We start from the raw sequence: 22,586 nt of genomic DNA, 5'->3' as shown, positions 1-22,586 counted from the left end.
CTAGTCACTATGCCTTGTCTAATCTAGACTAGACTAATATTATGTTGATTGTGACTACCAATGGAGTTGTATTAGTGATAGCAATACTGGGAAATGTTAAGAAAAAATAGTGTAGCCAAAACCCTGGACAATAAATGGAGGCCATCTGCTCATTTCGCACATGCAGCCAAATTGCTACATACAGATTCAGGACATAATGACCCTACACTGGATTCAAATCAGCCACTTGGAGAAGAAAACATTGGGGTTGTTTTTTTTTATTTTTTACCATTTCCTGTGTCATCAGTCACTAGTTGGAAGTATTTGTAATAGTGATCACTGTATGCAAGTATTTTGATTAACTTAACTTTATCTTGTTAGTAGGCATAGACCCCTAATTTATCTATTCGTAAATGTGGAAGACTGTTTTTTTCCTATTGTTTCAGAAATAATATGAATTTCTTAATGGGCTCTTGGTGGCCTAACCTGGAAGACTTGTATGAAGCCAATGTCCCAGTTTATAGGTTTATTCAGAGACCTGGGGATTTGGTGTGGATAAATGCTGGCACTGTTCATTGGGTTCAGGCTATTGGCTGGTGCAACAACATTGCTTGGAATGTTGGCCCTCTTACAGGTATGGTGAAATAATATGTATGGTGACATAAATAATTTGTTCATATTGTACCACATGCATCCCAACTCTCTTGGGCTTTTTGTATTAATTGACTATATTTTACTAGATTAAAAATTGCATAGTCTCTTGAAACTGTTTCAGCACAAACTGTATAATGTTAAAACCGGAAATGTTTTCCTCTGAAGGAAGGCTGAAAACACAAGCACCACAGTGCTTTCACGATTTGTTTAGACTAAGCCTCACCACAATCACAACTATACATTTTGGTATAAAGACAAACAGAGAAAGGAAATGATTAGATGAACTCACTCTACCTTGCACTCCAGTTCCTTCATTTCTCCTCTCCTCATCTTATTCATACATCTAGGCAAGAGGTTGGAGGGGACTATCCATCCGGTTAGTTTTTTCAAGACCAATGAGCTCTCCTATTTTTAATCATTACAGGCAATGATAAACCAGTATAAAATACTTGAGTTTTTTAAAAAGCTCCAGGAATATTAGCTTTAAGTACAGTCTTTCAGTTTAAAACCAATAAAAACATTTGGCTAGATGTTTCAAACGTACAGCTACAAGAGAATTATGTAAAGTCATTAGGGTTCAACCTGATATAAGCAGAAAAATAGAAAGATAATCTCAGATAACGGGAGGAAACACAGCAGACAAAAGAGGACCAGTAGGTACCTCAAAAAATAACGATTTTCTTAAATAGTAATGCACACGACAAACTTTATTTTGGTTTAGTGCTATAAGCAGTATCATTCCAAGATCACTTGAATTGACTGGCACGTACAAAAGCAGGAAGTTTTGTCAGTTCATGGAGCTGCAACTTCCACCTGCAGTAAAACAGCAAATCAACAGCTGTGAATCCCTAAATATAAGGGACTATTGTGTAAAAATTTACTTTCAAAGCTGTAAAAATTGTAATGGCAACCACTGTAGCTTACAGTATGTAGTTTTCTCCAGTTTTACAAAATTCAGGTTTTGAGAATGACCAAGAGATCTTATATCCTTTATTGGCGTATCTGAATGTTTCTGTAACTTTTTCTTATAGCCTGTCAATATAAATTGGCAGTGGAACGGTACGAGTGGAATAAACTGCAGAGCGTCAAGTCAATAGTGCCCATGATTCATCTTTCGTGGAACATGGCACGAAATATAAAGGTCTCAGATCCAAAGCTTTTTGAAATGATCAAGTAAGTGTATTTTAAATTTTTGTATATCCATTTCGACAGTTGACTGTTCTTATTTTGACTGTTGTTAAAACAGAATGAAACAAAGTCATGTTTAATTTGAAAAGATTGTGAACTAAAACTTCACTTAAAAAACAAAGACGATCTTTTTTATTTACAGAATAAATATTATCTTCCTAGTGAAATCCATTTTGTTAGATTGTGTTTAGCATTACATGAAATGAATGCTGTTTTGATGTGGTGAATTAGGTATTCAATGTAACTTTTAGGCCTAGATTTCCTGAGATTTTTATCTTAACTGTGAACTCCAGAGTTTTTTAAAAAATATTTTAGGTTTCAATCTTGCAACTTGTATGCAGACAGACCTCTGTTGACTCTGATGGGGCCCTTCACGAGCACAGGGGTCTGCCTATATATAACAACAAGTTGCAAGATTGGATCTTCTGCTGTCAGTAAACTTCAGACTCAGGGTGGGCATGTTTAATTATTTTTACAGTTAAACTAAATATTTTAATAGTAAATTTACTTGTTCATTTCCAGTACTCGCATTTAGCTGATTTATATCCTATCACCAAGAGAGGCAGGGAAAACACCTTGACAAGCAAGGAGGCAGGGTTTGGAAAGCTTCTTCTTTCTTCCTCCCCCCCCCCCCTTTCATTTGAAGAGTTCTGCAGCTGATTAAATTGAGTAAATGAGCTGGTAACAGTCTGGATTCAAAATTGAACATTTTCAAAAGTGTGTTTCCCAGGTTCAAGTCACCTTTAACATATCTTTCAAGCCATACAAATCCATACAAAAATAAATCATCTGGCATCACTTCCACCCTCTGAAATCCTGAGAAAGCAGATGAGCATTCCAGCATATTCTACTCCTAAGGGAATTCTGCGCCAAGAATGCCCTCATTTCGGCCCCATATAGAGAGAGAATAGAGGTTCCATCTGGTACTCTCTGAAGACTCATGTGAGTACCCTTGGGAGAGAAGAGCCATTGTCCAAAACTATCCACTGGACCTGTTCAAGGGGAAAGGGATGGGGCCGCCTGAGAGTAGCTATGTCCACTCCTGCTAGCTTCTGTGCTATATTGCCAACACTTTATAGTCATTGGTTTCAAATATAGCTCATTGAATATCAGCATGAACACTTGATCTTGATAAATTATCTCTTCCTAATTATGAATAAATGCAACAGATGCCAACTCTGTACCAAATGCAGATTTGTATCCAAATTGACACAAGTCAAGGAAATCCAAGGCATCTAGATCGTCTAAAACAGTTGCCTCTTCTGGGAGTTAAGTACCAAAATAGGTAGGAAACAGGGTAGAGGAGGAGTTTTTGCTGAAATAAAAAAGTGACTTGTGCTTCTCATTTGAAAAATAAGCAAAAATGTTCTGCAGTGACGTATAGGCACTGGCATACATGGCAGTGAGTACTATTTAAAACTAAATGTGAATAAGTATACCTGTAAATGTTTGGGATGACTGTGCAAGGGAAAGAATTAAAATGTATGCATTTGAAAGAAAGTTTGAGCATCTTAAGACACCACAATAAGCATGCAATCCAGCATTGTTCTTTTAAATAAAAGCAAACAAAAAGTACTAGAAGCTTATAAAAAAGCAGTGTTCAAAGATCTGAAAGGGGGGCTGGAATTGTTTGGGGAACCAAATAATAATATCCAAAATAAGTTAGATTGCTCTGAGAAAAGATACCCCCATCTCCCAAAAAACAAACAAAAGCATCCCCAGATGATAATAGCAGAAGTGTCTAAAGGGAATAAGAAAGGCATTTACAAATGTATTGGGCCAAAAGAAAAAGGAAATATTAGAGAGAGTGGGGACACATTAACGAATGAGTAGGGAGACAATAATTCTAAAATGATTGAAATACTCAATAGCTTTATAGGAGAAATGTCATTTTGGATGAAATAAAGAAAATGGGAGTTTGTGTAACTAGAAGGCAATGAAGGGATATTGATTATAAAAGCATCAGTAAAAGGATACTTAGGAAATAATTAATATACCCAATCAGCAGATCCAGATGATACTCATCCCAGGATATTTACACCAGAGTAGACAAATTACTGAAGGATATATTTATAGCGAACAGCCTGGCATCAAGGGGATGGACAAGATGCAATCCAAGTTTTGAAAACTTCACCAAATATATAAAGGTTCAGATGCAGACCTCACTGCCCTTCCTCACAGAAGAAATCAGGCTGACATCTCCTTCACAGTGGGTTCACCCAGTGTCTGTACTAGACTGTAAGGTCTACCCTTATTTACCACAAACCTATTCGATACCCTAATAAAGTATACTACTTAGAGCAATGATTCCCAAATTTTTGAAAGCTGAGCCTGCCTTCAGGAAAGTGAAATTAGTCGTGCCTCTCATCAGCCCCACTGTTTTGCTAATTTCTACATCTTTAATCTACCTCCACCCTTTAACAAGTCCTTCAGGCATCACACACTTTGGGAAACACTGGTGTAGATCTTCATAATGATACTCTTCTTTCTTACATGCTTTGATTAGCAATGAAATACTTTAAAATGTCAATATTGTTAACTATTGTCATTGGCATCACAATTTTTAGGCTCTCTAAAAGCTCAGGCAGATATCACTGCAGCATCTGCTCTTGTTTTGAATGCTTTCTTCACAACTATAATAGCTAGAAAACTTTTTGACAGTGAAATCTGAGACTCTGAAGAACAATTGAGGGAAAGGCTTTTAGGCCTGCCCAAAGAACCCATCTAAATATTAGCATGGGAGCACAAAATATTGACAGCTTTTTTTAATTTCTTTTTAATTCAGGGCATACTTCATAAGCAGGTAGTGTATCAGATTTTTTTCCTAAATTATTAAACTAATAAATACGACTTTATTGTGCGCTTTCAGTTACAAAAACAGAATAGCCAGCAGATAGAATAGACAGAAAATTAAAAGGTATCTTTCCAGTCCTCAGATGTCTGATCCCACCTGCTGCCTTCCTATCATTACCCCAAAATGATAAAAATTTAATTGGCTAATCTCAAAGGGCTGATTGCAATGCATGTTGGAGAGAGCTGGGCTAATTAGGGATTGCACGTACCAACAGCCTTCATAGATTTAATGTATTTGATTTTCTGCAGCCAGCAAATTATGAACCCTACCCCATATGACCCAGAAGTCTGCATTATTCTTAATGGCAATTCAGTTAAAGAACTAAATAGATTAAATAAACTGATACTCTTGTAGAATAATTATATAATATGATGGCTCTTAATGAGCAAGTGTATAATTGAAATTCCACTTGCATTCTGTCAAAGGTACTCAGTTTAGATTTAAATATTGGTAAATGCCATCTGATGGGCTAAATGACAGTTGACTCATATTTTGGGTGACCAGACATCCTATTTTTAAAGGGACAGTCCCATATTTAAGCCCTCCTGCACATGTCCCAACTTTTTTTTTTTTTTAAATGGGCATGTTGTCCCATATTTTCTGTCTCTCTCCCTGCTCACCAGCCGCCCACCCACCAGCAGTGAGTGGGGGATCTAGTGACCTATGATGGGGTTGGGTGTGCAAGGCTGGTGGTGGAGCCAAATTGCAACATGTGGGGCTCGCTGCTCCCCCGGCTGGTCCAAGCACTCAGCTTGTCAACAGCCTGGCCGGCAGGCTCCTTCCTTCCCCCACTGCCTCTGGCTGGACCGGGGCCCTGGGAAAGCCCAAGATCCTCCAGCCTGGGGCACTGGCCAGGAGGAGCCGAGCCCTGCACATGCCAAAGCCTCGCACAGTGCTGGCATGGGAAAGCCTCTCCGCCCCTCAGCTAAGCTCTAGAGTGGTGTGGGGGGAAGCAATTTCAAGCCTGTTCATGCCTCAATCCTGCAGACTCCACAGAAGCCCCTGGGCAGGGGCTTAGCACCCTCTTCACCCCCCACACCCTCACCCTGGGTCCTGCCCCGAGGGAGCTGCTTCGTCCCTTAGGCCCCCTCCCCGGCCGGGTTCGGTGAAGCCCCTGCAGTCAGGTTCCCTGGGCCCTGGTGCACAATTCATCCTTGGGGCTTAACCCCTTCCTACCCGTGCTGTAGACTGGGGACAGGAGGCGGCTGGGTTATGTCCATGGACAGCACCAGCCTGGAGGTGTTAGCTGCCTTTCAACTGTGCGGGCAGGAAGGGACAAGCTGCGTCCAGCCACTGGGGAGCGGGGATTGAGGGGTAGAAGAGACGAGCTCTGCAAAGATATGGGCCAGGTCATCACTCCCTCTCCCTCCTCTCCTGAGGCTGGAAGCAGCTCCCTTCCCTTCACCAGTGCCAAAAGGCAGCCGCTGGCCACATTATGATGTGAACCATGGCAGAAATCGGGTGAGGGAGCATGTGACCATGTGTGAACCCCCACCCCCCACCCCCAATGTGTTGCCTCAGGAAGACGCAGTGCCAGATACCAGGAGATATGTCTGTTTTTAAAATGTTTCATTAAAAAATGTTATGGTTTTGATGTAAATTAATTCCCTGATCTCCTGCAGCAAAACTTTTCCAGGTGGTTAGCTCTTGTCTTCTCTGACTTGATCATTCCTGCCTTTGTTTGACATAATCCCAGACCTTTTCTTTTCCATTGGATAAAGTTATTTAAATCACTTGATACTAAAAAAAATATTTGGTTTAAACTTTGTAACACTAATTTGAATGTTTGTGCTATAGCAATTTTAGATTAAAATTTATAATGAAGTAAATTATGCTTTTTTAAAGTGCCACTACATTTACGGTCTCTTATTTGAATTTTACTAAGTTTCTATAGTCAAAAACCAAAATATTGAAAATTAAGGACATGATCCTGCAAATACTTAAGATAGGTACACATAACATTAGCTTTACTTACATGAATAACTCCTTTCATTGACTTCAATGGGGGATTACTTGTGCTTGAAATTAAGCATGTGTATAAGTGTGTCATACATTAGGGGCTAAAATTGTATTTGTATTAAGCATTTCTTATAGTGACGTAAAATCGATCACTTCAAAACAAAATTATCTCAGTGTTAGCAGTGAAAAGTTATTTAGACTTTAAATACGTTATCAAAGTTATTGAATACTTTTAAATTCACAGGCCAAAAAATGTTTAGTTTTTTTTATAGCCTGCATTTTAGCTTTTTCAACTTTTGAAAATTCAGCATGTCAGAAGGTGGTGTCAGTTGCTAATGTAGAATGGGCTTATTTGCAATTTTGACTTGAGTTTGTGTTGCTCTTTGAAGTACAATACTAACAAGTCCCTGGATTTGGGTGTTGCGGCGGGAGAGGGGGGCACGAACATAGATGAACATTTTAAGCATGAAACATCAAAGTCTCAGGGTACGTCTACACTACAAGACTATTTCGAATCAACTTAATTTGAATTTGTGGAATCGACCTTATGAAGTCGAAGTTGTGTATCCACACTAAATACACTAGTTCGACTGTGTGAGTCCACAGTAACGGGGCCAGTGTCGACTTTGGAAGCGGTGCACTGTGGGAAGCTATCCCACAGTTCCCACAGTCCCCGCTGCCCATTGGAATCCTGGGATTTCCCCCCAATGCATGCTGGGGGGAAAAATGTGTCGAGGGTGGTTTTGGGTAACTGTCATCAATGAACCGTCACTCCCGCCCTCTCTCCTTGAAAGCGCCGGCGGGAAATCTGTTCGTGCCCTTCTCTGGTCGGTTACAGCTCGGACACCACAGCACTGCGAGCATGGAGCCCGCTGCGATCATCGCTGCACTTATGGCCGTTGTCAACTCCTCGCACCTTATCGTCCACCTCTTCCACAGTCAGCTGCTGAGAAATCGGGCGAGGAGGCTCCGTCAGCGTGGTGAGGACAGGAAGTCACAGAGTGGCGCAGACCTCTCACAAAGCAGGGTACGCCGCGCAGTGGAGATCATGGTGGCAATGGGTCAAGTTCATGGTGTGGAACGGCGATTCTGGGCCCGGGAAACAAGCACGGACTGGTGGGACCGCATAGTGCTGCAGGTCTGGGATGAATCACAGTGGCTGCGGAACTTCAGGATGCGTAAGGGCACTTTCCTTGAACTCTGTGACTTGCTGTCCCCTGCCCTGAAGCACCAGGACACCCGGATGCGAGCAGCCCTGACTGTGCAGAAGCGAGTGGCCATAGCCCTCTGGAAACTTGCAACGCCAGACAGCTACCGGTCACTAGCGAACCACTTTGGCGTGGGCAAATCTACCGTAGGGCTTGCTGTGATTCAAGTAGCCCACGCAATCGTTGAGCAACTGTTCTCAAAGGTAGTGACCCTGGGAAACGTCCAGGTCGTCATAGATGGCTTCGGCGCGATGGGATTCCCAAACTGCGGTGGGGCTATAGATGGCACTCACATCCCTATCCTGGGACCGGCCCACCAGGCCAGCGAGTACATTAACCGAAAGGGCTACTTTTCTATGGTGCTGCAAGCACTGGTGGACCATAGGGGACGTTTTACCAACATCTACGTGGGGTGGCCGGGCAAGGTTCATGACGCGCGTGTGTTCAAGAACTCTGGTCTGTTTAAACGCCTCCAGGCAGGTAGTTTCTTCCCGGACCACAAAATAACGGTTGGGGATGTGCAGATGCCTACAGTGATCCTCGGGGACCCAGCCTACCCGCTAATGCCCTGGCTCATGAAGCCCTATACAGGCGCCTTGGACAGTGAGAAGGAACTCTTCAACTACCGGCTGAGCAAGTGCAGAATGGTGGTGGAGTGTGCTTTCGGACGTCTCAAGGGGAGATGGCGGAGCTTACTGACTCGCTCGGACCTCAGCGAAAAAAATACCCCCGTTGTTATTGCTGCTTGCTGTGTGCTCCACAATCTCTGTGAGAGCAAGGGGGAGACCTTTATGGCGGGATGGGAGGTTGAGGCCAATCGCCTGGCTGCTGATTACGCTCAGCCAGACAGCCGTGCCGATAGAAGATCCCAGCGGGAAGCGCTGTGCATCCGGGAGGCTTTGAAAGATAGGTTCCTCGGAGAGCAGGGTAACCTATGACTCTCCAGTTGATTTACAGAGAAGCTGAACCTGAGCCTGTTTCAGTGACTGTTGACTTCGATCTGCGGTTACATACCCCGTTCTCCAGGTTTCCCCCCTTCCAACACACGTTTTAAAATAAATTGAATGGAACACTGATTATTAATAAAGTTTTCTTTAATTATGAATTCCTGTTAAAGGGTTGAAACATGGACGCGGACTGTGGTGGGTACGGTGTGCACTGATGTCCAGACCGCTTCTACACTAGAGGAATGACAGGCTCCTGCTCCTACAGCAGTCTCTGGGGGGAGGACGGTTGCAGGTGGGTGTGCAGGAAGGGGTGGGTTTGCAGGAAGGGGTGAGGGGGGCCGTCTTTGGGACAGAGTTTGGATGCAGGCTCTGGACTGGGGTTTGGGGCGTAGGAAGGGGTGAGGGGTGTGTGGGAAGGGTGAGTATGTGTCCGTGGATGAGGGCTCTTGCTGGGGCTCAGGGCATCGGAGAGGCTCGTGGCTAGGGGGGAAGGGCATGGTAAGGGCAGCCTGCCTTGCCATTTGTGGATGTCAGGCGCTAGGACCCTGGGGCAGCATACACCTCACAGACTGACCCGGGGCAGCATTCACCTCCCAGAATGACCCTAGTTCCTAGTGACTGCAGTCTGTGTGTGTCCTGCTGTTGATCCTGCCCCCAAGTCTGTACCCTGGTAATGGAGGCTGTCCTATGCAATTAAAAAACCCCTCCCCCTCTTCACACAAAGTCTTCTGACAAGGAAAACGTGACGGAAACAGTGAATAACAACAAACTACTTTTAATACTCAACTACACAGTGGGGGGATGAAACTTGGATTTGGGACTGGGTGATCCAGGAAGGGAAGCACTTCTCACACTTTAGGGAATGAGAGCTGTTTGGTACATGAGCGCTCTGCTGGGGTGGAGTGACAGTTTTCACGGCCCCTAGCGCCCCTCCTTCTTGTGATTTTTGGTGAGGGGGGGACAGAACTTTGTGGCGGGGGAAGGCGGTTGCAGATACAGTTCAGGGGGGCTCTCTGCTCCTGCCTGCGGTCCTGCAGAACATCTCCAAGGCGCCGGAGCGTGTCCGTTTGCTCCCTCATTAGCCCAAGCAGCGTTTGAGTCGCCTGCTGGTCTTCCTGCCGCCACCTGTCCTCCCGTTCGCTGTGTGAGCGCTGGTGCTGACATAGGGTCTCCCTCCACTGTCTCTGCTCGGCCGCCTCGGCTCTGGAGCAAGCCATCAGTTCCGAGAACATGTCGTCCCTAGTCTTTTTCTTTCGCCGCCTAATCTGCGCCAGCCTCTGTGAGGGGGATGCCGGGGCAGTTCGTGAAAGAGCCGCAGCTGTGTGATGGGAAAAAGGAAGTGATTTCCTTGAAAAGATACATGTTTGCGAACACTGAACACAGTCTAGTCAGTTTCTGTGAACAAGACCATACAGGGCACCTAGTCTCACGAGCTCTCAGGACAAGTTCGAGATTTCGGAATATGCTTTCATTGGCTGCGGTCTTGCACAGGAGATCGGACAAGCGGGGCGGTACAGCTGAATCCGTGTAGCAGCCAGGCCTGGTAAGCACTACACTATAGGCTGCTTAACAGTTAATGGATAGCTGTGCCCTCCCGCTGAAGGCAATCTGTAAAGCATAAAGTCTGACCCTGTTCCAGCCCCTCGCGGCTGTGCACGGGAAAGATCACTGTATGCTTTTCCTCTGTGGCCTCCAACACGTGGCTGTTAAGCGAAGGTCATTGCTATGCAAAGTAAAAGTCAAGCATTCACAATAGTAACAGTACACTAATTGCCCTAATTAGATGCAGCAGTCGCCGAACGAGATTAGCCTGAGGCGGGTCACTCGGAGAGAGAGAGAGAGGATGCTGCTCGAATCCCTGCACAGACCAGGACCGTACGCTGCAATGCTGGTGGAGGCAATGATTCCGCTGTACATTAGGATGGCCTGGCGCGGAAGAGTGTGCTTCCACGGAGCACCAAATAAGGCACCTCTCCCCAGGAACCTCCTGCGGAGACTTTTCGAGCTGCTCTCCGAGAGCTTCGTAGAACTGTCCCAGGAGGATTTCTGTTCCATCCCTATCTGTGTGGACCTTCTCTTTATATAGTTTTTTAAGCAAAAGGTTTTATATAGTTTTTACATATTTTTTATTCCTGTTTTTTAAAAAATAAATGTTTCCATGTTTATAGCACTTACCGACTGATCCTTCCCCTGATTCTGAGTCCGGGTTAACGGCCGGGGAGGGTTGGTAGGGGATCTCTGTGAGGGTGATGAAGAGATCCTGGCTGTCGGGGAAAGCGGTATTGTAAGCGCTGTCGCCTGCGTCATCCTCCACAAACCCTTCCTCATCTTCCCCATCGGCGAACATCGCCGAGGAACTGCCCGTCGACACTATCCCATCCTCAGAGTCCACGGTCACTGGTGGGGCAGTGGTGGCAGACCCACCTAGAATGGCATGCAGTGCCTCGTAGAAGCGGCAGGTCTGGGGCTGTGCTCCGGAGCGTCCGTTTGCCGTTCTGACTTTTTGGTAGCCTTGTCTCAGGTCCTTGATTTTCACGCGGCACTGCTTTGTATCCCGGCTGTATCCTCTGAGTGCCATGGCTTTGGAGACCTTCTCGTAGGTCTTTGCATTCCGTTTGTTGGAGCGCAGCTCCGAAAGCACAGACTCATCGCCCCACACAGCGATCAGATCCAGGACTTCACGGTCTGTCCATGCTGGAGACCTCTTTCTATTCTGGGATTGCATGGACTCCTCTGCTGGAGAGCTCTGCATCGTTGCAGGTGCTGCTGAGCTCGCCCCGATGTCCAACCAGGACATGAGATTCAAAGTGCCCAGACAGGAAAAGGAATTCAAATTTTCCCGGGTCGTTTCCTGTGTGGCTGGTCAGAGAATCCAAGCTTGGACTGCTGTCCAGAGCGTCAACAGAGTGGTGCACTGTGGGATAGCTCCCGGAGCTAGTAAGTTCGATTTGCATCCACACCTAGCCTAATTCGACATAGCCTTGTCGAATTTAGCGCTACTCCCCTCGTCGGGGTGGAGTACCGAATTCGAACTAAAGAGCCCTCTAGGTCGAACTAAATGGCTTCCTGGTGTGGACGGGTGCACGGTTAATTCGAATTAACGCTGCTAAATTCGAATTAAAGTCCTAGTGTAGACCAGGCCTCAGTGTATAATCTAAAATTTTGCTAACATAAAGAAACAAGTATAAAACATACGTTTTCATTTTAAGACTATAAAATGAAAAGAAAGTAAGGAGCTAGCACTATGTTTGAACAACATTTTGGGGTGTGCGACGGGGAAATAAAACTTTTTTCCACTTAGTTTTCCATCTAGCATTTTTTCTTCCCGTTTGTTTTCCAGTGTCTGTAATGTATGTAACTACCCTTTGGAGAGAAAAATCAGAGTACTGCTCAAATGCAAGGATATTTGAGAACTGAAAATTATTGTAAATGACAGAGAAATTTGAAATTTAAAAAAGTCAGGTGACCTATTTTGGCCCACTTATGAGAACACACTTGTAGTTCACATAATATTGGAAAGCAAAATGATGTATTGCTTGACAAAATGAGCTAAAATTCAAATCTGGTTTTTGTCATTTACATAAAAATACTGCAGACCAGGGCCGCCCAGAGGATTCCGGGGGCCCGGGGTCTTCGGCGGCGGGGGGGCCCTTCCGTTCCGGGACCCGCCGCCGAAGTGCCCCGAAGGCCCGCGGTGGGGGCCCCCCCGCCGCCGTATTACTGCCGAAGCGGGACCCGCCGCCGAAGCGCAGCCCGGTCTTCGGTGGTAATTCGGCAGAGGGGGGCCCCGCCGTGGGTCTTCGGGGCACTTCAGCGGCGGGTCCCGGAACGGAAGGGCCCCCCGCCGCCGAAGACCGGGCTGAACTTCGGCGGCGGGTCCCGCTCCGTCTTCGGCGGTAATTCGCCAGTGGGGGGTCCTTCTGCCCCGGAGCGGAAGGACCCCCCGCCGGTGAAGACCAGGAGCGGCAGAAGCTCCTGCGCCCGGTCGCACAAGAGTTTGCCGGGCACCCCGGAGCGAGTGAGGGACCCCGCTCCAGGGGCCCCGAAAAACTCTGGTGGGGGCCCCCGTGGGGCTCGGGGCCTGAGGCAAATTGCCCCTCTTCCCCCCCCCTCTGGGCGGCCCTGCTGCAGACAATTGTAAATAGTCATTTGGGAGCACACTACATTTTTTTTCCTTAATGCAGTAAGCATACCAATGTCAACATTTTCTTCCATTTTTAGATAATAATTTTTTTTCTAGAGAAATCAACAGAAAATATTTTCTAAAACTAGTCTGGGTATTTTTATCCTCCTAATCTATAATAATTTCTACCAGAACTCAAGTTTCCTCACTTTAGGCCACTGGAAGACAGTTGTGTTGAGGAAGTGATTTCCTTTTAGGATGTTAGTGTAAAATGATGCTTTGGGTCGTCAACATAATGCTTTGAGTTTCATATATGAAATGTAAGCTGTTTGTTTTACCCAGTAAGTCAACCAAACTTCTTGTTGATAATGTTAGATTAAAACAGTTGTATAACTACAGTACACTAAAAAGCACAGTATTTCACTGTTTAAGGAAGTTTCATTTGCTCAAATTAAAATGAAATATACTGGGTGTTGTGGTGGGGGTTAAGGTTGAATAAATCAACAGATAAAGTTTAGTTTTTGAGCTAAATACAGGGGAAATGTTTGTGTATAATTATTTACTTTGGATTTCTGTGATAGGTATTGCCTGTTGAGAACTCTCAAGCAGTGTCAGACATTGAGGGAAGCTCTAATTGCTGCAGGAAAAGAGATTGTCTGGCATGGGCGAACAAAGGAAGAGCCGGCTCATTACTGTAGCATTTGTGAGGTCAGTAGAAGTAAAGAACTTCGCAATTTTAAATTGATCTATTTTTGGGATGTCTTCCATTATTATTACTGCTGTTATTAATTCTGTATTTCTTTATTTGCATTACAGTAGCACCCACAATCTGCTAGGTGCTGTAAATAGATATATGTAAGAAGACACATTGCTATCTCCTAAGCCATTACAATATAATCTTTTAGATATGGGCTCTATTTTGCTAAACTCTCTTTTGCAGTGGACATATTGTTAGTCATGCAATGTCTTTTGATTATCTGGGATTCTAAAAAAAGATTCGTCCCATCTGTACTGAATTTGATCCACTGAGCTTGATTTTTAGAATGTTGTTGTATTTCACTGGTCAGAAATAGCCCCAAAGAGAACTTTGGAGTGCACTCTTCACAGAACATGCCTGTCTTGCTAGGTGTTTTGATTCTCCCTAGTATTTAACACTGTATTATGTTTTTAAAGAACAGGATAGCAATTTTGCTAAAGACCAAATGAAAAGCATCATTTTAGCACCTCTGAAAATCAGGCACTTATCCCAAGCTGAGAAGCCAAAAAAAGGGGTGCACTGAAAATTAGTAGGCACTTGAAAATATTGGCCTTAATTTCTCTGTTTACCCATCTGCAAAATGGGTATAATGCTTACAGTATATACCTTACAGGTGTAACCCTCAGCTTATGAAACTTGCTTGGTAATATTCGCCTGCACTTTCTTTAGTGCCTTGATTCAAACATCTTAAGCTAGTAGTAGTAGTAGACATGAGTTGGAAGAGTGCCTACCTCTGTGACTGAACCCTGGAAGTGCGAATTTTTCTTGAGCTACTTTGTCTTTTTTCTATGTTCACGTGCTCACAGTCAGAATATAAATACCAAACCAATCACGCCTTATTTTTTGTAGCTTTCCAAAACCAGATGTCAACACTGATTTGTTTCCTGTCACACAGGTGGAAGTCTTTAATCTGCTTTTTGTCACCAGTGAGAGCAATTCTCGAAAGACCTATGTTGTACATTGCCAAGACTGTGCACGAAAGATAAGCGGGAACCTGGAAAATTTTGTGGTGCTAGAACAGTACAAAATGGAGGACATGATGCAAGCCTATGACCAATTTACATTAGTAAGTTATAGTCAGTGGGTGCAAAACTATCTTTGTAAAGCTGTTGTATGTTGTCTTGGTACCTATTTGTATATGAATACCTTGGATTTTCTGGTTCAAATGGAGTTATAGAATTGTATTTTCAGTTTTTTCAGAAAAAATATTGAAGCAGCAGAAATGCATGGAAAAGTACAATAATTTACTATAGAGTATATAAATGAGTTTGCAGAGAAAAACAGGTGTCAAAATTCACAAGGATGAGGTTTAAAATTCTAATATAGAGGCTACCTGAAGAACACGTCTGGATCAGATGGAGACAGGGCCACCCATAACTGGGGGGGAGGAGGGGGAGACGGCAAAAGGGCCAGTTTGCCCTGGGACCCCCATTTGAGAGAGCCTCCAAAATCACCATAGGGCAGCTGTGCCAAATTTGAGTGACAGGCATTGGGACCTGGCATATGGGTTCTCAGCGCATTCAGGTTTGGCTCAGCCACCCCTTCATCATCATGGAGGAGCAGCTGGGCCAAATTTGAGTGAAAGGCATTGTGACATGGCACACAGGGTCACAGTGCCACTCAAATATGGTGCCCGCCAATGATTAGTGTTGGAGACGACTCACCCATCCCAGCTGGGCCCGTATCCAGCCACCACTGGTATCATCGCACTGGGCCTAAGGCAACCTGCCAGGCTGAGAGTCTGGAGGTAGGAGTGAATTGAGGGGTCTGGGATACTGCTCCCACTGGCAGCTGGACTAGAGGTCTGGAAGAGGTGGAACCAGAAGTGGCTCACTGGCTGCATGCAGGTTAGAGTCCCGCCGTTATCTCCACAGGGAAGGCAGTGACCCCGCAGGCCCTGGGCCCTTTCTTAAACCCACCCCGCCCACTGTATTAAACTCTTCCACCTCCATGGTAAGTTTTTTGGAATGGTGGAGTCCTCAGTTTAAAACTTTGCCTGGGGCCCCCAGAAACCATTTTGTGCTCTTGGATTGTGAGGGGAGGATTAAAAGTACTGAAGCTGAGAGACTAGCACCACGTTTAAGAGAAACTTGGACGTTATTTTTAGTAGGAAATCAAAAAACCTGGCTTTCTCTCTGCTTGGCAAGAGAATTCTCTCAAACAATTCTGTTTGGGGCCTCCTTTGCATCTGAGTTATAAAGCAAAAACCCTGCTATCCATTACCTTTGCCCATTTGTAGGTTTGTTCTGTATGTTGTAGCCTGCTGGTCTGAACTGTGCTAACGCATGATTGTTCATTCATTCCATATGGTTTTCAGTGTTGCAGGCAAGGTCAGATGTCTTGTCCATAATCAGAGTGAGAGTGGTGCTAAATTGATTCATAATGAACCTTGCATTCACAGGAAAGTTGACAGTGGTTGGATAGAGTGTTCCGAGATGTTGTATTGTAATTGAATATGGCAGTCCAGATATGACTGCCTTTTGATTAATTTCCAGCTGCAATTCACAGTGTTGGTTTGGAGAAGTGTTTATTCTCTTTACTAGACTTCTGAGACCTGTAAGCTTTTAGCTAAGGTATCACAATTTAAATATCCAGGGCATTCTCAGTGCAGGACCCTCTATTCTGGAATTTACTCCCTCCATTGGTGTAACAGAGCTCAAAGTTATTGGCTTTTAGTTCACATGTAAAAGACTCAAAATCATTGTTTGTGAAGCACTCAGATACTGAAGTGATTGTTACAGAAAAGTCTATAAATATCTGTTCTCCCAGACTTCTTCTAAGGTGAGCCTGAATATTGTATAGGGAAGAGTTCTGTTGTCTAATTTTTAGCATGTTCATCTAGATAATTGTTGTGATGGATGATTTAAAATAATTGTATATGTGGCTAGAGAGTGTTAATGTAAAATATTAATAAAATGTTAATTGTACTTGAATATTAAAAAAAAAATCACAAATGTGGTCTTAGAAAAATCCTGACATATAAAACCAGTAATGTTAATTTGTCCCTTAAACTTTATACATATTGTTTACATGGATCTTTACTGAATAGTTGCATTTGCCCATTGTAGAAAAAGTAATTTGTTTTTTCTTTCCAGGCTCCTCCATTGCCATCCTCCTCATCTTGACATTTTTCCATGGACATTAAATGAAAACTTTTCTGATATTCAGGAAGTGACCCAGTTCTGCACCACTGATTTTTTTTGTAGCTATCCTGTAAGGCTGCTGGCTTGAAAGCTGTGTCTATGCAACCTTCCAAGTGCGGAGTGTCAACCAACTGGACAGGAGAGAGCACTGCCTCCTATTCCAGAACTCAAAATAAATAAAGCTCATCCAGCTGTACTTCACAAAAATAATAATAATTCCATGTTTTGTATATATCTGACAAAACTGGCAACATTATACAGACTACTGACTTGAAGACCACCTCTTTTGTATTTCTCTGTTTCTGGGCTGATGAATTATTTTCATCCATTTTTCCCCTTCAGAATTTCCCTTGGAAAAAGTACTAGCTTAGCTGGTCATTTCTTTGTAAGGTAGTTAGAAATTTTAAGTCTTTCTTTGGGCAACTTTTTTTTTTTTTAATGTGAAAAGTTAGGTGATATAATTTTTTTACTGCTTTTATGTTTTTCTGTCTTGTTTTGAAACCATGACGGTTACACTTTTGGTTCCTAAAATAAAATTTAAAAAAATTAACAGCCAAGTCACAAAGATAAATGGGTTGCACATAGACTAAGGAATAAACTTCAGATTTGTGATTTTTGTTTCTAATCTTGATGTAAATTTACACTATTTATAAATACATATTTATTGCTTGAAAATATTTGTGAATGGAATGCTGTTATTTTTTCCAGATTACCTGCCATTGAAATTTTAAGGAGTGCTGTAATTTCAAACACTACTCCTATTACATTTTCTATATGTAAATAAAACTGCTTAGCATTGTACAGAAACTTTTATTAAAATTGTTTAATGTTTAAAGTTTTTCTATTGTTTGAGTTTTAAAAAAAGATTTATGTACAGTGCCTAGGTTTTGTTCATTTTTGGACTCTGATTATATATATTTTATATATACTCATGTGTATATATAATATATATAGAATCTGAATATAAATATATGTATAAAAATTTAGAGCCTAAATTTCTCTCGTTTTAAGTTTTACAAATATGGTAGATTTGAGATGTCTACTGTAAAATATTGCTTACAAAAGTATGATTATTTTTAAAGAAATATATGGTATGTATCTTGAAGACATAAAAACCCCTTCAGACTGGTTTATTGTTAAATTGCACTTTTTGCAATAACAGGCTAATAAATAGTTGCCGCCAAAATGTAGTATTAGAAAACAAGTAGTAGCTAACCTTAAAGGTCACAGAGAAGTAATGGGTTTGATAGGAAGGTTAGAATACTTTTAGCGGTTACATGACAATGGTAACCATGGGCTTTGGGAGATATGGTATATAGAATTCAACCAAATTGAAATTTGTATATTCCAATAGTTCCTGTTAACAAACTAAAATAAGACTTTGTCGTCTTGGTGTCAGTTTTGACCCAAAAAGGACATTGTTTTGTAGTATTCTTTTGTATTTTCACATATTTTGTAATAGAAAATCACTGGTAAATTTTTGAAGCACTAGGTTTATTTAGGGTAACTTTATAATATGACTGTAACACTATTTGCAGTTTGAATTGACAATGGCATTTATTTTATTAAGTTGCTCATAATCTTTCTCAGCAGTTCCTTAATGCATTAAAACTAAATTTCAACATTTATAGTTTTCTTAGTGGATTAGAGTTGACTGATGCATAGAATTCTGCATCAAATGAACAGAATTTCTCACTGTTTTTAGTGCGTAACCCAGCTGATTGCATTGTTACCTTTTCCTGTACTCAGTGTGAGATGTTACAAACACAAGGCATGCAGATATATTAATTAGCTAATAATTTGGTAAATATTGAACAATAACTAAGAGCAATTGCCTCTTGTTTTTGCCTCCTTTAATCAAGAATCAGTAGAGCTTGGTTAAGTGCTCTTTCTGCAGTTTAACTAGTTATAAATGATTTTCACACCACTTTTTAGCTGTTGTTAAACAAAAGGGTATAGCGATTAAAAGGAAGTATAAACTCTCATCCTCTTGCCAGCAAAATTATAAACTAGCTGTTAGGAAGCAAATATTTGCAATTCTTTAAAGCTAAGTCAGGGCTTTTGATAACCAATTCTGCAAATAACTTTTTTAATTATGTATTTTATGCAGACATATTGTAATCTTGAAAAATCATGCTGCAGCTGAAAAGTCACTCCTCTGTGGTAGCTTTAAACCAGAATCAAAGCAAGAAAACTTACCTCAACTAATGGTAAACGAAAGATCCTCTTATTTCTTAGTACTAGCAAAGAACATTGCCTATTAGGGAAAGGACTGTTGTGGTGTATTAACCAAAAGGGCTTTGTAGCTTTTTTTGTTTTTTTCCTCCCTCTTGGAAAGGAGAGGATATCACATACCTTTAATAAGGAATTTTTATTACAGCAATGAAGCTGCAGGCAAAACCAGGAGATCAGCAGAGAGAATACTGTGATAGTCTGACTGAAGGCTTTATTGTGGTTTTAAATTGCCATGGAGCTTTAACATTTTACAGTTACAATGTTTATCTTAATTACAGTATTCTGCTGAAATGTGGACAATTTTTAGATCTATAAGCTGCTGTAATTTAGAATGCTTTGTGTTTCATTTTTATTAAAAAGGCACAAGTTAATATATATATTATCAGTTGTAGTTATTAGAGATATAACTTTGTGCTGCTTAAAATGTGAGATACCTGGTGTATGTAAGATACATTTGTAACCATCACAGAATACCTGTGAGCTCTCAACTCATGAAGATAAATGGCTTCTGAGCAGGACTAAAGGGACCAAAAGCAGCCTAATGTCCACAAATCTGTATCCCTTTCCTCTTTTCAATCTAACAGTGGCCTTTTGAACTCAACATATGAACAATAGTTCAAGTGAATTTGATTGGCACACTTACTTATGGCTACAGGTCAGTTTCAATGGCAAAATCAGATGTGTGAGAGAATAGCCAGTTCTTCATAAAAATGGCCCACAAATGTAAAAGTGTTTGTTTTGTTTTTCTAAACTAGCAGTGCTCCAGGCTACAAGTTTTTATGCAGGAGTTCTACCAAGCCCCAGAGCATTTATAAAAGTAGTACACTTCTTTTCTGGAATGTACAGGACTAATAAATAGGGAAGGAGGAGGTATAATGAAAGCATCTATAAAACCAATGTGATACACATTGATAGTTAACAGAGTAGTGGCAAAATATGCTGGCTAAAGGGAATTTAATGGGAAACTGCAGTCCACATCCGATACAGACTCCAGGATTTGAGGAGAGCAAAATAAGCTCTTGCTCCTGGACTAACTTTGAAGGAGTTTGAAAATCAAAGGCTGGTGTACATTTGGGGAGGAAGAATGGTCTTGCGCTTAAGGCATTGGACTGAGGTGCAGGAAATTTGGGTTCAATTCTAGCTCTACCATAAACTTCCTGTGTTATCTTCAGGAGGTCACTTAATCTCTCCCTGCTTCAGCCTACATATGTAAAAAATAGGGGTAATACTTCCTACCTCACAGGTGGTGGGGGGGGGAGCTAAATTCAGAAGTGTTTGTGAATTGCTCAGATGGTGTAGTGATATAAGCCATATAAGTAGACAGTACTGTCCAGACATATGTTTGGTAACAAATGCAGCAAAATGACCAGTCAGAAATCAAAAATTTTACACAGGACAATTTCATGATCCAGAAAACAAAGCATCCTGGATCTACTTCCTACTAATAAGGAGACATATTTTGAAAGGGTAACTAACGTAATGTTGCCTTATTGCAATGAGTGCAAGCTGTTTGAATTCAGCATAATAAGCAATGGGTTCTTGAAATAAAGGTACTGGATTTCAACAAAGCAAACTTCAGGGGTATAATAAACATATTTGCATGGTGCCAAGAGAGCAAGTATTAAAATCCATGAGTTGGGGGTGGAGGATAATTCTAAGAGGTCATATTTGAGATGCAATAGACTACATTTCCGCTGAAAAATTAAAAGATGAATAAATAGGAAGTAGCAACTGAGAAATTGTTCAAAGACAAGTGCATGACTCAGAGAAGGGAGGGAACTGGAAAAGAATAAAAGCTTACAGGAAAAAGTATGGGCAGCCAAAAAAGCAGAGTAAGTTGAATTAATCCAAAGAAGTGAGAGAGGTTTCTTCTTTGAGTGCTTGCTCATGTCAATTCTATTCTAGGTGTGTGCATGCCCGCATGCACAGTCAGAGATTTTTGCCTTAGCTGTATTGTAGGGATGGCTGCGGCGCCCCCTTGAGTGCCGTGCTCATTTGCTGGTATATTGGGCACCGCTGGCCCTACACCCTTTCAGTTCCTTCTTACCGCCTGTAACTTGATCGGACTCTCATTGCAAGTGTGTTAGCGGTTCTTTACAACCCATTGTCTATCTTCTTCGTATATTGTTCATAGGTACTTTAGTTAACCATTAAGTTAAGTGTTAGGTTAGTTTAGTATTTAGAGTCCCAGCTGGGACTTCGTCCTGGAACAGGGCCTGCCCCGTTCCCCCAGCTTCAAACCATGCTCGTCATGCAACAGGCCGATGCCTATTAGTGACCCCCATGACAAGTGTTTGAAGTGCTTGGGAGAGTCCCATAGAAAGGACAAGTGCAGAATCTCCTGACGGCTTGGCTGCTGCATGGTTAAATGCAGAGGAGCAGGAGTGCTCGGCTGGTATCCAACAGATCCTGTTGAGCAGCAGAAAGCCCTCCACCAGAGAGACCTACCTGGCCAAATGGAAGTAGTTCACTTGTTGGACCTCCGATAAAGGCACTTGGCCCAAGCAGGCCTCACTGCAGTTAACCTGGGCTACCTTCTGCATCTTAAGCTCCATGGCCTGTCCATTTTATCTATTATGGTCCACTTGGCTGCTATCTCGGCCTCCCATCCGCCACTGGAGGGTAGATCAGTTTTCATCCAGGACATAACTGCCAGGTTCCTCAGGGGCCTCAAGCGCCTCTATCTGCCCGTCAGGGATCCCGTCCCTCGGGGGGACCCGAATCTTGTGCTGTCATGGCTCACAGGCCCCCAGTTCAAGCCTCTGGCTTCCTGTTCTCTCCTTCTTTCCTGGAAGCTTGCGTTCTTAGTTGCAATAACATCTGACCACAGGGTCTCTGAGATGAGGGCGCTTATCTCGGAACCACCCTATGTGGTCTTTTTCAAAGACAAGGTCTTGCTGTGGCCACACCTGGCTTTCTGGCCCTGTGTGGTCTCTTGGTTTCATATAGGCCAGGACATTTACTTACTTATCTTTTTTCCAAAGCTGTGTAATTCGGAGGAGGAGCATAGATTGCATTCCCTAGACATCAGGAGGGTGCTAGCCTTCTACATTGAAAGGACCAAGCCATTCCGCAAGTCGACACAATTCATCACGGTGGCTGACAGGATAAAAGGTCGTCCAGTGTCTGCTCAAAGAATTTCTTCTTGGATCACTGCCTGCATTCACTGCTGCTACAATCAGGCAAAGGTTCCCCCTCCAGCGTTCATAACTGCCCATTCAACCAGGGTGTAAGCCTGTTCTGCAGCTTTCTTAGCCCAAGTGCCTATCCAGGACATCTGGAGGGCGGCCACCTCGTCATCTGACCACATGTTCACATCACATTACCCACTTACCCAGCAGGCTTGGGATGATGCTGGCTTCGGAAGAGCAGTGCTGCAAGCCTCAATACCATGAATTCTGAGCCCACCTCCGAGGATACTGCTTGTGAGTCACCTAGAATGGAATTGGCATGAGCAAGCACTCAGTCGTTTTTTCTTCTTCATCTGCCTTTTCATAACTGTTCTGTGAGATGTGTTGCTCATGCCCATTCCATTTCCT

The 22,586-nt window shown here is 42.8% G+C and overlaps 1 protein-coding gene across 7 annotated transcripts in view; it reads left to right on the top strand.

Annotated features, from left to right (window-relative positions):
• The window catches only part of KDM6A (lysine demethylase 6A), a 303,262-nt gene extending 284,824 nt beyond the window's left edge, over positions 1-18,438 (top strand). For all 7 annotated transcript variants that reach the window (XM_045002630.1, XM_045002631.1, XM_045002629.1 and 4 more), the window contains 5 exons: positions 426-613; positions 1,665-1,806; positions 13,494-13,620; positions 14,565-14,735; positions 16,765-18,438. In XM_045002630.1, the coding sequence (XP_044858565.1) occupies positions 426-613; positions 1,665-1,806; positions 13,494-13,620; positions 14,565-14,735; positions 16,765-16,794 (658 nt within the window). In that variant the 3' untranslated portion in view covers positions 16,795-18,438. The remainder of the gene's footprint in view (positions 1-425; positions 614-1,664; positions 1,807-13,493; positions 13,621-14,564; positions 14,736-16,764) is intronic.
• The last annotated feature ends 4,148 nt before the right edge of the window (positions 18,439-22,586 follow it).

The sequence above is a fragment of the Mauremys mutica genome, chromosome 1, assembly GCF_020497125.1.
Source record: "Mauremys mutica isolate MM-2020 ecotype Southern chromosome 1, ASM2049712v1, whole genome shotgun sequence".
Lineage (NCBI taxonomy): Eukaryota > Metazoa > Chordata > Testudines > Geoemydidae > Mauremys > Mauremys mutica.
Note: the sequence above shows the minus strand (reverse complement) of the source record. Positions and strands in the feature narration are given on the sequence as shown.